This window comes from Elaeis guineensis, chromosome 2, assembly GCF_000442705.2.
Source record: "Elaeis guineensis isolate ETL-2024a chromosome 2, EG11, whole genome shotgun sequence".
In the NCBI taxonomy this organism is placed as follows: domain Eukaryota; kingdom Viridiplantae; phylum Streptophyta; class Magnoliopsida; order Arecales; family Arecaceae; genus Elaeis; species Elaeis guineensis.
Window position 1 is genome coordinate 96675445 of NC_025994.2, and position 13980 is coordinate 96689424.

The following is a 13980-nucleotide window of genomic DNA, read 5'->3' on the forward strand; positions in this document are numbered from 1 at the left end:
TTCAAGAATTAGCTAACATGTGATAGGAATAAGACAAGGAGAAGCTGAAGAAGAAGAAGAAGAAGAGAGGAGTCCTAGGATAATAAAATAAACCTTCATAGGTGCCAAGAACCACTCTGATATCAGGGGAAGCTGGAGAACTGAGCAGGCAGGTAATGGGTCAGCTGTCGGTAGCAATGTAATCCTTTATATACCCTGTGGTGTACTCCTGCCTTGTCATTTCCAATAGACTTGCTAAGAGGAAACAACAAAAATATTTGTCTACCATTGGGAAAAATTCACCAAAGCTTCACAAAAAATATAGATCATTAGAATTATTTTAAAAAAAAAAAAGAATGAAAGAAGACTTATATGTATAAATCTCTTTCCGTGCAATGATAACCATTGAAGAGGCAACCATCCAAGTTCTTCCAAAAGCCTCATAATAAAGATCAACCAAAGTCTTTGAAGGCACCTTTGTTTCCACAAATAGTAATAGTCTTAGGCATATCCAATGAATATGGATCAGTGAAAGAGCTGTGAAGTAGGATTTTGAGGCTCTGATGACTCCTGCATCTAACAGACCCCATCCATGCATCTGAAAGACCCCAACAACCACAGCAGACCATAAAAATTACTCCAACATTGTTAGAATAGACAGGAAGAGGAGAGGAGATTGAGTTAAATTAATAGTGTTCCCCGCCATGCAAAAACAGAAGAAGACATTATGTGGAGTTGAATAAGACAAAAGGCTTATTTTTCCTGCCTACCAGAAATCATGTCTGATCTCCAATATGCTGCAGCAGTAACCTGCAGAACAACTGACTTTTCAAATTACAAAAATAATACGATGTTTACATTTTTTTTCCACTTTCTCCCAACTAATCTGTAAATTATATTGCAAAAATATAAGGATAAGTATTAAAAGTCTCAATTTCAAAAATATATTTTTGCTTGAAATGAAAATAAAAATATATGGTGAGTAACTGCTCACATGAATAAGTCTCTTGGACAAGCAATACTAACATATTTAAGAGCAAAGAATCTTATAAATAGTTGTAACGGACACAGTTCATGTCAAATTCGAAGATATTGTATCAAAATTCTTGGAGAAGCACTTGTACACCACTTGATAGCAATATGAAATAAGATCCAGGTGTCTGAAGCATAAAAACATATAGCAAAACAGATTAGCGCTACCTCTGTAGAGATAAGTAGGAAGACTAAGAAAAAGAAAAGTAAATAAATCAATAGAATAAATAGTTGAATGGCTCTATTAAATATTAATGAGATTGAGAAGGTTATCAAGGGAAAGTTAGAGTGGATAACCTTATTTGATATGGAATCCAGCAAAATTTATATGCTCATCCAATTCTTGCACAAAAGAGACTCTAAAAATGAAGCAACTTAAAGTTGTCACAAATCCTGGTCAGCTCCTCAGCTAGCGACATTACAATAGCAATGCTAAAGAAACCAGCATAATTAAAGTAACACAGAATTTGGTCTGGAGGATAGCATTGGAGACTTTTCAAGTTGTCTTGTATATTATTGCTGCTCATAGAACCAAGAGAATAGAGAGCAGGGAAGGAAAAAGGAATATATGCAGTACCAAAGCATTTGCCCCCTAAGAAAAAAGAAGCTGAGAAAATGAGTAACAAAAATTGAGAATATGTGGCTGAAAGGGGGTAGATTCAAAACCCTTCACATATGTTTTAACTCTAATGCCCAGCATACAATCCTTAATCATGAACCAAGATAGAAGATTTTAGAATTTGGGTTCTCAAAACCCTAGTGACTAGCAATGCAAGATCCCCAACCCACTCTTTCAATGGTCTCCAAATTGTATGAATTCTTGGGGAGACAGAAAAAAAATTATCTGAATAAATTAATTATGGTGAAGAAATTAAAGAACTCTTGAAAAACGAAATCCTTGAAGGGAGGGGGAAGAAATTGCAAAGTCAAGGGAGGAAGAGGCTCAGATTTACCGCTTAATCCAGCATCGTGTTGGGAGTCATCAAGTCTTTGAACTACAAGCCTAAGCGGCTGCATCCAGTTGCCTGCAGAACAACAGCAGACCGTCCAAGATTGCCTTGCCGTTAGAAATAATCGTTTTATACTTCACAATGCAACAAAATGTTCATCAAGAACTCATCACAGCCTCTTCAGATAAACCATAAACCGCTGCCACTTTCCCAATACGGGGGAAGAAAAGCAAGAAAGAAAGAGAAAAGGACACTAAGAAGAAGAAAGAGGAAAAGACCCAGAACTCAGAGGCTCTGTCAGATTCTTGAATGGATAAGACCGTTACCAAAAAATCCCCCTTCCCTTCCCCTTCCGCGACCTCTTCATCCAACAATGGCTGCATACTGGTTGCCTACGGTACGGCAGGCCTTCCAGAGTTGCCTCGCCCATCGTTCAAGAAGAGAAGACAAGCAGAGGAGAGGAGAGACGAGATGGGGTTTGATTTCAAGAACAGTTTTAAGCGCCACAAAGGCTGCATCTGGTTCAAGAATAAGATAATGTGGGATAGGAATAAGACAACGAGAATGTGAAGAAGAAGAACAAGAAAGGAGCAGTGCTTAGGGTAAAAAAAGAAACCTCCATGGATGCCAAGAACAGTCCTGGTATCAGGAGAAGCCGGAGGGAGAACCGAGCGGGTGCGTATTGGGACAGCTATCGGTAGGACTGCGACTCCTTATATAGCTGGGGCTCTCGTAGCCGTTACAAAGACCTCGCAGCTTACGTCTTACGCGACCTCTTATTCCTGAGCGTCTAGCGAGATCTTTTATACATGTGAAGTCGGCCAAACACCGACCTTTATATAGGTACTCCCGTTTCTGATATCTACGTTGAAAACTTTGCCTTCCGTCGTCCCATGATACGCCAAAGGAGTGCGACAGCCAAAAATTGAATCATATTTATCACATCACACAATTAACAGGAAATTATAAAATCTGTTGGACTTCGTACGAGGCTGATCTAGTCTCGGCATGCCACGTGAATGGATGGTACTTGTATGATGCCTTCCCCTCGATTCGTCACGCATTATTGCGTCATGAAGCTTTGACAAAAAAAAAAATTGTAAGAGTAATAGCATAAGTGAATAAGAAATGTAAAGATTGTGTATGTATCTGTGTATATATATACACACAAATATAAAAAATAAAAATAAAAATAAAATTTTTTTGCAGACAAGATTTTTCCTGTCACTGCAAAAGAATAGTTATATATTTTTATACATAGCTGCATTATGGATATAAATGAGCCAGCCCACAAACCGACCTTTACGTCTTTCAGATCGGATCTTGTGACTAGCCTCATAAAAAATTCGCAAACCTGAAACTTGCTAATATTTTTTAATATTTTTTTTAATTTTGAATCAGGAGGTCAAAGAGAGCCTTATTTATTTTCTTTTCAAATGAGATTAGAGAGCCTTTCATTCTATTACATGAAATCATTATTATCAATTTTTTTTTGATAAGCAAATCATTATCATCATTTAACAGCCTTTTAATGTCATGCAATAATGTCATCCAATAAAAAATTCAACGGTTTAGATTGACAGGTATGGTGCCGTAGGAAAGCATGAAAATTCACTTCAAGCGTTCTTATTTTGGATGTGGATTCCCTATCGTATGCACGATGCACCACACGATATGGTACATCACACATACCATCCATGAATGGCTGCATGCAAAACATGCATCACACAACCCACTGTGCACGTGACCTTGCATACTGTATATCACACAGTGCAGTGCACAGCAGAAGACCAGGGCAACTTATCTTACAACGACCATGTTGATGGGTGGACATCTAACTGGGTGCCAAAGCTTGCAAGTCTAACCAAATGAAACTTACAAGACCTTGCGTGAATACGGTGACAGAGTCTGCGTATAGATTCACCATTAAGAAAGAAACACTCCGTGATACCGAAAAACGAAAGAAACACTCCAAACAACATTCAGGGTGTTTTATCCCAATCACCCAACTCAAACAACGAAAAAAAGAAAAATAAAAAAAAAATAATTATTATTATTATTACTACTACTACTACTTTATCCCAATCCCCCAACTCAAACAATGAAAAAAAATAAAAAATAATAATAATAATAATTACTACTACTATTGCTGCTGCTGCTACTACTCAGCTGCTGCTGCTGCTGCTACTACTACTTTATCCCAATCCCCCAACTCAAACAATGAAAAAAAGAAAAATAATTATTACTACTACTACTACTAATAATAATTACTACTACTACTACTACTAAAAATAAAAAAAAAAGATAATAATAATAATAATTATTATTACTGCTGCTGCTCCTACTCAGCTGCTGCTGCTGCTATTACTACTACTACTCAGTTGCTACTGCTGCTGCTCAGCTGCTGCTGCTGCTACTATTATTATTATTATTATTATTATTAAAAACTGTTGTGAGTGCAGTATATAAATCATGATAACGAAAAAACACAGAGATGACAACAGCTAACATAAGATTTGAGCACACATCACAGAGTTGTTTAGATCCTATCACTCTCATGATGTTAGATATCTACCTCTTTTCCATGCCCACCATTCAATCTAAAACACCTAATCCTGGCACCGCTATCCAATTGACAGCTTCCTCCTGGCATTGAAATTTCCAAGGTCAACAATAGTACGAGGACTGGCTGCATCAGACATAAGGCATTTCTTCATGGTCTGGGTACAAAATAACTGTACCAAAAGAAATATAATGCCACATATATTTAGACAAGGCCTATGCAACAGCAATCCCATCTGAATTTTGTTCATCAAACTGAGGCTTTGGCTCCAAATCAATGAACTGGTTGGATTTGCTGGCAAGATGTGAAATGCTGACTCTTCCTTGCCGTTTGATGTAATCTGCAACTGCCTTCATTTCCTCAGGTGCGATGTATATATACTTGCCACGATCATCCATGACACCAGATAATCTTCCTGCACAACAGAAAAAATCCAATATTTGTTTAGCATCGAAGTAACATTAATTTGCCGAGCAACAGTCAGCAACTAAATCTTCCATTAGTTATTAAGAGATAATCCAGAACATCTTTAAAGCATTGCATCTCAAGGTGGTATTACCCTGTAAAATAATGAGAAATCAAGGGTGCAACAGCAGTAAGAAATACCCATGATGGAAGGCAATGAGCCAGATAGATAAAAACCAGAACAAATTTAGTAGTTTGCTGGTGATTAGATGATTCTCCACATACAAATTTAGTCTTATGAAGCAGTAAAAGACCGAATAGGAATGACAAGAGCTCGTGACACATACCCATACTCTCCAGTGATATTATTCGATTGATGCAGTCCTGCAAAACCACCAGGCATTTAAAAGAATAAAACATTAGACAGGCATTTTCATGGAAGTCAACACAGATGAACTAGGATTCTAACATGAATTAAAGATCACAACTTTGTAACAATTGATCACGCATTTGGTTGGGTTGCATGTCAACAGTATAAGCATAATAAATTTTTGAAATAGGAATAGTAGAGGTGTAATCATTTTTAAGGCCAAGTGTGATATGGCCACGCATGCATCACTAGAAAGGTGGATAAGATGCAGAGCAAATTAACAAACTAAGCAAATTTCCTACAGTAAAGGAAAATAAAAGGATAGTAAAAAAGCATGCAATTTGTATATGAAATGTTTAAATGCAAAATGACTTCATATCAGAATTATAGCACTGAAAATAACCATTCTTGGCAGACCATTGACAATACCTGAGTGCGCAGCTTGAATTCTGCTGCAAGATCTTCCAATGGGATGCATTTCTGTTTCTGAATCAATGAAACATAAAAAATTAGTACTAGTCTTGTGGTGTTCTCATTTTGTAGATATGACTTCATCATACATCCAGTCATTTATGCATAGACTTGCAGTTGCATGGACACCACCAAGATCAATATTGATCCTCACCAGATGCATATGCTATGCAACCAAAAAAATTCTCCCACATTCACCAACAAAGAATAGAGTGCATGTAACCATGCCTGGTTAATTTTGATTGCATTAGAGCAGGCTTGAGCAGCAACAAAAGCATGTATTTCCAGTAAGCATTTATTCACAAGCATGCAAACTGATAAGAAGTTTGTTTACTCTCTGTCAAATTTAATATTTCTTGATAGGCCACTATGGAAGCAAACCTAGGGCTTTTAACTGTCTGATGCACTGATTTAGTTGTTCAGCAACACAGTTCATGAATGTCTACTCTGTGCCAGGAGTAATTATTTCAGAAACTGGAACCAAGTGCTGATGCAAAGTGTTGGTGATTGTAGCCAAAGCATCATATGGCAAGATTCCTATTAAAGCACAAGAATAATCATCTAGCAATCAAAACAAAGGAAGTTTAGAATCCAACCTGCCATCTACTTACATACCACCTGAAGTATTAGGCAAAGAATCTTTTTAAGTCCAGTGAACTTATCCAATTCAATCCACAAAATAAATTAGGATATATGTTCATTAAGCACAGCTTAAGACAAGTGCATAACCAAATAAAGCTCTTGAATTAGAAATAGAAGAGAAGGCACTGCAACATTAAATTCAAAAGACATTTAGAAAAAAAGTGATCTTCTAACATGGGTAAAATATCCAAAAGCTCAAATTTCACAGATAGTCATATTTTTTCCCTTTGATGAAAAGGGAGGAAAAAAGAGACCCAATTTTATTAATGAGAGGTTAAATTACAATGAAGGAAGATCTCATGGACATTCATATTCATAGGTTCCATAATATTTCCATCAAAAAACTAAAACAACATATTCAACTTTAACATGGTCATTTGAACAGTCAAAAAAGCTTGTCTCAGCGCAAGACTGCCAAAATAATACAAGCAAAGGTCCCAAAGAATATAAATATAATTTAAAATTGCACATAGCACATTAACTTGGCTTTTTTAAAAAAAAAAAAATACAAAGCTTATTTCAGTGCACGACAACCAAATAAATACATGCGAAGGTCCCAAACAATATAAATATAATTTAAACTTGCACATAGTACATTAACTTGGCTAATTTTATTTTTTCTTTACAATTTACAATTCATAAGCTTAACTGGATCTTTTATAATTTTCTTTAACAAAAAATGCCAAAACCACAGCCCAAACCATTGAAGTTATTGAACTGAAGTTCATCTTGCTCTGCTGAGAATGAATCTGAAATAAGTATACAAATCTTACTCATGAGTCATAACAAGCAGAGAGCAAGAATAGGAGCTCAAGCAATGCCAACCATGGCTTTTCGCAGTTGGGGGTGAAAACTTGTCCTGATCCTTTTACACAAGCTTTGTCTGATTTCTACCCTTTTTCAAATGATATTCACATGTTGGAACCTCGCCAAAAACCACAGGCCAATCAACTACCTTTTTTCCAATGGTCCATTGGATTCCAGATTTTGAATTCTAAAGAAATATCAACCAACGGAAAGAAAGACAACTGAATATTAGAGCACAACTATTTGTCACTTTGATTTTCATCAATCTGATTTCTTCATCAAACCCTGGTAAAAGGACCTGCAAAATCCCTTAACTCGTATCTAACTATATCAATGTACTGTGGAAGCTCATCCTTTTCTATCATACAGCACGTCAAACTCGAGTTCTTCATGTAAAAGTACAAATGCCCTTATATAGCACTAGAAAGAAGGTTAAATCACCAATGTCTTAATTCCTGAGTGCCTTTTAAAGGTAATATGAATACCAGACATCCTTATCACCAGTCATCACAGAAAAATCATGTACTGGAACATCATTGTAGGATAAAAACATAAAACCAAGGATCTTTCATATGAGTAGGATACCACATTCACTCTGAAAATTTTAGCTTATCTACCAACTTAAACTAATCTCCCTTCTGAATGCAACCCTGCAATCAAAAGCTCCAACATTAAACCAGGTCAAAGGTTATTGTTTTAACTTTCACCAACCTATTTATAGGTTCTCCAGCAAATGCAAAATTTGCAAGGAGGAAAATAAAATTTACACCTCAAAGCTAGTTGGAATCATTGAGAGGATACAATATTCTTATCAAGTATCTATCAGTAGTTTCATTAATTTATTAATAATAAATGTCCTCTTAATATGATTAACATAATATGCACCAATGATGTAGGTCATAGTCCTAATTCTCAGTTGATGGGGTGGGTATAGCTCAAAGAATTGTCATAGGTCAACACGAGACAAAGCTACATAACTTTTAAGGGCAATCATTTTTATACCGCACGAGTGGAAAAAGGAAAGTTGGCATTCTGGTGGTGGTAGTTTTACATGCACACACATGAAATGGAGATCATGTTAACAATATTTGCAAAATTAAGACCTACATTGATGTTAAAACTTGGACCTTGTACAGAGTCAGATAATGAGAGAAGGGACTACATTTGGACTGGGAAATGCTTTCGCCAAGAGTTCCTTATATTCTATACCAACTGGGTCCCTGTGCTTAAATCCCCCACTTGGGAGGATGTTATAGGCCCTAACCTTAAGAAGTCTTTCCCAAGAGTCTGACCTAGAAGATTTAGTTAGTGGTGATAGCCTATAGAAAAAGCGAGGAAAAGAATTTCTTCCTTCATATTGCTTCAATATTAAACTCCTAGATGCCTATGCATCTAACTTAATCATAGGTCATACTACCTTCATCCTACAAAAGGAATTTAACAAAATTCTCTGAAAATTCAAATTTCATTAAAGAGAGAAGAATCAAAGGTAAATAATATGATAGATGAGATGTAGATATATTGCATCTACAAGGATGAGAATTAAAAGGTTGATGTGCACAAAGCACAGAAACATGGGGTTAGAAAGTAGTGCAGTGTTAACATTCGGATGTTATGTGTCCATAACATAAGAGTATGAGGATATCCTGCCAAAAGAAATGTTCAATTTTGTGCTAGAGCCAAGAAAGTGGAGAAAGTGTAGACAACTAATTACCAGAATGCTTATAGTAAAAACAATCATGCTTACACTTATATATGTTTCTGCAATAAAGCAGAGCAGAATGTCTAGAGCTATCAAACTTTGAACTTTAAATTACCTTAGAAGGTAATCAAGGACCCTATTATAAAGATTGGATGTAATAAAAAAAGGATACTAAGGTGGATCAATAGTCGTTGCATTTATGTTCTAACATCTAATTAAGTTTAACTCCGGTCTTTATGGTTGGTACTTGGCAAATATGTCAAATGAGCAAGGTATGCCGTCTTGGTATCGGGCTCTATATCGGTGCCACCCTCTCATTGTGTTAGTACGTCCAATACAAAAGCCGATTCAGCATTACCAAGTGTCGGTACACCTCCTGTATCATGTACTGGTATGATATGATATGCCCTGTACCGTATGGTTTAGGACTGTATAGTGTACCTTGCAAATGAGGGTTCATTTCATCATCAAAAATCTATGTCCTGACTTGTTCTCAACCTAAGGTTAACCATTCGCTTTTTTGCATGGGCATGGTACATGCAGCCACAAGGGTGAAAAAAAAACAAGGAATGAACAACATCTATAGCGAGGTATTAGTTCATTTTTTTTATATTTCTCATAGTGCACGGTAAATGATGACCTCCTGCACAGTTGAACAAATCAGGCATTAAAAACACAAGGGAGAGGAAGAAGCACAAAGGGGGAGGGCGAGGGGAGAGTTAGGACTTTTTTGGTGGAGGGAAGGGTTCCCTAAGTTATATGAACTATCCCAGGAGAATCAAATTCCAGATGAAGCAAATAATATTGCAAAACATCTCAGTTACCATGATTCTCATCAAACCTTGTATGCGTTCATAATCCAGACTTCTTTCACCTATTTTTGGTAGACTTGCTACAGAAATCAATCATCCAACCAAAATCAACACATTATAACAATCCCGAAAAAAAAAAATTATACCATGGTATCGGTTAAGTCAAACATAAGTAAATAAAGCCAAAGATAGACATCTCATAGGAGACACATAAATAAAAAATATAAAGAGTAAATAGTTCATATAAAATGAAAAGAGATGCCTACCTTGATGTATTCCACAAAATTAAAGAGTTGACCCTGGTTCTCATCTTGCAGTTCATTTTCCGTTGTACCCTCAGCATCAACTGAAAATTCCCCTTTCCATTTCTCAAACTCTAGAGCTGCAGCTTCCTCCTCCTTGGCTTGTTGAGCCCTAGCTTCTTCCTCCTATATCAACTTACATGCTGCTTTAGTATAGAATTATTTCATAATTTCAAAAGCATGCTAACAATACTATCACCAACCATCAAATGTTCTTGTGCTTCACGCTCCTCATCCTTCTTCCTACGCATTTCTGCATAGTGATCTTGCTTTGTCTTTCTTAATTCACGTGATGCTTCCTCAGCCTAATAAAAGATATGCCAGTGTCTCAACAATAGCATTGACCTAACGAAGACCAGAAATGAAGGGAAAAAATCCAAAAGATAATCCACCTGTCTTTGAGCTTCACGCTCTTGCTTTTTCTTTTCCTTTTTCTTAGATGCTTTAGCAACATAATAATCAGCCTCAGCCACCTCCTCATCACTTTCATCAAGAGCCTCTGAATATCAACTCAAAATTCAGCAGATGTTGTCAAAATTCGAAAACATAGAAAAAGTTGAAAATATGATCAACCTGAAGCTTAAGGTGATAAAAACATTTTTACTTTTCTGAGAACCACAAGATTACAAAAATTTAGAGAAAGGGAGAGAAATTGGAATAGATGGTAACCAAGTGCACCTCCTAGTATTGCCAGGCAACACCATAGTATCACAATCCGCAATTTGAGGTGAAGCTAAATATCTTGTTAGCCCATGAATATGTACATTAGGCCAGTATACTCTTGCACTCAATCTGCTAGAATTCACACTAGCCATGCATTACACATCACTGATATAGATATAAAATATGCATATAAAGTTGATGGAAGAATAGGTATCGAGAGCAAAATGAGGGTGTAAATGTTGCAATATATGTAAAATATCATAGGATGTCATACTATGAGAGTATAAACCTAGCAAGAAATACAACATAGGAGGTACTTGCTATTCATGAAGTGCCTAATATTCATGAACCACAACTTCCAGGAAAGGAAAGAGCAATCAGGCTGCAACACTCTTAAGTCAATGTCTGCCAGAAGCAGGAAAGGACAACGAGACAAGGGACATATACATGAATGTTTAACTTTAACCTAAAGAAACCTGGAATGAAGCTCAAGGAAACCTGAAACCAAAGAGTAGATACTTGTCATTAGTAAAGAACACTAGCAAGAGGCTGTGACCCACAAACTAACACATGAGTCCTAAAAAATGACCTGCGAAACTAGTATACAAAGAAAAAGCCAAGGAAAGGTTGTTTTGATTATAAAAAAGGTCGGTAGCCACTACATGCTACTAATGGAGACTTCAAAATTAGCAAGATAGCCAGTGTATATAAACTTGGTATAAAGACTATTCAATGATATTATTCAAAATAAAACTAACAAATATTGCCAAACTGATCTCCAATACTTCCTATTTTTGTTAGCCTCTAATTTTTCTTATAGGACAGGTAAATAGGGCTTGGGAAGAGAAAATAGAAGTCCTGGTGTGATTAAGGACTCTCACGATCCTTAGCTATTTAGGCATCTTTCCAGCAACCCAGACTATAGGACATTGACAGACCTAGTCTAGCAAAGCTTTAGGGGATCAAACTGCATTAGTTTCTCACATCTGTGATTCTAACTTTAAAAGATTTTCAATTTCAACCAACTTCATTATTTTCATGCTGATGATACCAAAAGGCACAATTTATTAAAAAAATTAAAGTTGCCAGATCCAATATCAATACTTATGCAAACAAGAGTGAAATGAAAGACTAAGAGAAAGAACAATCATGGAAATAGAATATAGGAGAATAATCAGGCAAAACTATTAATGAAAATGTTTCTTAAGAAGGTATAAGCAAATGCACAGAATCAATTGGTATGAGCAAATCACTAGAAGGGGGCAAAGAGGACCTGCACTTGTTGAGGCAGCAGATGAACTTGCAGCAGCTGGCCTCCGACGCATGCGACGAGTCCCAGCAGGGCGAGCTACTCTTTCTACCTGTGGAACATGCATTTCAGAATACAAAAGTAATAAAAAAATTGATAAGGTTCCTTATGTAAGCATGGATATTCACAGCATGGCATCGCATATTTAACAGCTAAAAGCTTGGAAGAATGGGAAGGTATTGTTGTAAACCTCAAATGAAAAGACACAGTGCCTCTAGTTATTACAGTCACATTCACAGAATAAACAAGTATAGGGTATGAACATATGGCGAATCAGTTAGTAGGAGAAATGAGCTTATCTGTTCTATAGCCCTCCTCCATTTGATTAATTTTTCCTTCCTTCTCCAATTCTGCATTATGAATTATCAACAATTGTCTAATGCAATCAGAATATAAATGCCAAAGTTTCCGCTTTTTTAGTATTCGTGTTGTTGCCCTTAAAGATTTCCATATGTTACCTGTGCTTGTTTTAAGTGTCAACAAATATGCTAATACTAATGTTATAAAAATAAGATTAAAATAAACTCTTCTGCTTTGGTTATTCACATTTTTCAATCATCTGATTTGGAATCTTGTGACTGCTGCAAGACAATCCTGCCTTAAATAAAAGACCCCATATGCCAACTCAATCAACCTTCAACATTGATGGCCAGCACGATGACTAGTTGACCACACCCATAATACTGAATTTCTTGGATTTGTTTCTTTATCCCATAAATGAAGAATCTTACTGCCTAGGTTCTAGCTCCAGCAGTTTCTTTAATAAACATGCCCTAAAAAATCATGTCTATATTCATTGTTGCTATATAATTTACGACAAATTAGTATATCATGGTTATAAGGCTTTCTTGGAGTCTTTCCAATAACTCGACCTTTTAGAAGCCCCATCATCTGTGGGGATAACTAATATTTTCCTTGCCCGCTGAAGTTTTATGAATATGTCTCATTAGAGTTTGAAAATTTTCTAGGGTTTAGCAAATTAATACGGAGCCCACAATTTTGGGACATAGCAGGAGAAGCCCTCCAAGATTTCAAGAACTTCCAAATCATCTAGATGAAAGAAAATGAAGCAAGAACTTTATTTTCTCTTATCAATAACAATCTTATTGTATTTAATTTTGCCAGTGTAATAAAACAAAAAAAAATCTCTTTTCTAACTCTTGCGCTGTTAAAAATTCTGACTTCGACGTCTTCTTTTCCTCGCCTTTGACTTGTTTATACGACATAATTTGAATCATAAATTTCATTGGTTATGTGATCAGCTCCTCTAGCTTTCAGTTCGAAAAGAAAAACTGATCACACAGCGATGGCAAATCTCTCTTCATCACTGTTTTTGCATCAGAAATTTACAAGATTAATCGAAACCCTAAAATCTAAAAAAGAAAGAAAAGATTCCGAGCAAAATCAAAAGAAGGGAAAAAGGTGTGGGATTGGATTCACCTGTTGGCGTTGGGGTTCTTCATCGTGCTCGTGAGGGGATCGAGCGATCTCACGGCGCCTCCACCAAAGAAGAGGGAAGAGAGAAAATACGAGAAGCATACAGAGAACGCCCGCTATGATCTCCTCCATCTGTCCCTCTCTTTCCCTCTCGCTCTCCACTCGACCTCTCGTCCGGCGATTCTTGCGACGAACAAACGGAAAGCCTTTTGGGTTTGGGCGATGTTCGGGCCTAGAGAACAAAGGAGAAGACGGCACAGGGATTGCCGAATTTAATAGAGACCGACTAGCCAAAAGACTTCAACGGTCCGGAGCGCATCACATCTGCTAGAAATTTTCAGTACACCGCCTACCGTGCAGAGAAAAAAGCACCGGACGTCGGCACTATTTTTCAACACATATTTAATATTTTTAATTTTATTTTTATTTAAAATTTTAAATAATAAAAATATTTTTTTATAATTTTTTTATAAAATATTATAATTTTAATAAAATATTTTTACCATTTAAATTTTTTAAATAATAAAAATAATTTT

At 36.3% G+C, this 13980-nt stretch overlaps 1 protein-coding gene and 1 long non-coding RNA gene across 34 annotated transcripts in view; both read right to left on the reverse strand.

Moving 5' to 3' along the window:
* LOC105051898 (uncharacterized) overlaps positions 1-3041 on the reverse strand; it is a 32004-nt gene extending 28963 nt beyond the window's left edge. For 14 of the 33 annotated variants that reach the window (XR_012138808.1, XR_012138816.1, XR_012138834.1 and 11 more), the window contains exons 1-4: positions 2288-3041; positions 1965-2036; positions 750-789; positions 94-577 (exon numbers count right to left, since the gene is read on the reverse strand). This is a non-coding gene — a long non-coding RNA (uncharacterized lncRNA). Of the gene's footprint in view, positions 1-93; positions 578-749; positions 790-1308; positions 1371-1964 lie in introns of all 33 variants that reach the window. The other 19 variants (XR_012138837.1, XR_012138815.1, XR_012138814.1 and 16 more) reach the window with 12 other exon arrangements.
* A 1396-nt stretch (positions 3042-4437) lies between these two features.
* LOC105051916 (DDRGK domain-containing protein 1) lies at positions 4438-13684 on the reverse strand. Its single transcript, XM_010932561.4, has 8 exons — positions 13448-13684; positions 11972-12059; positions 10428-10534; positions 10239-10340; positions 10000-10161; positions 5729-5785; positions 5277-5313; positions 4438-4939 (listed from the first exon to the last, which is right to left on the reverse strand). The coding sequence occupies exons 1-8, from the start codon at positions 13574-13576 to the stop codon at positions 4740-4742; spliced, it is 882 nt and encodes a 293-aa protein (XP_010930863.1). The 5' UTR covers positions 13577-13684; the 3' UTR covers positions 4438-4739.
* Between the last annotated feature and the right edge of the window lie 296 nt (positions 13685-13980).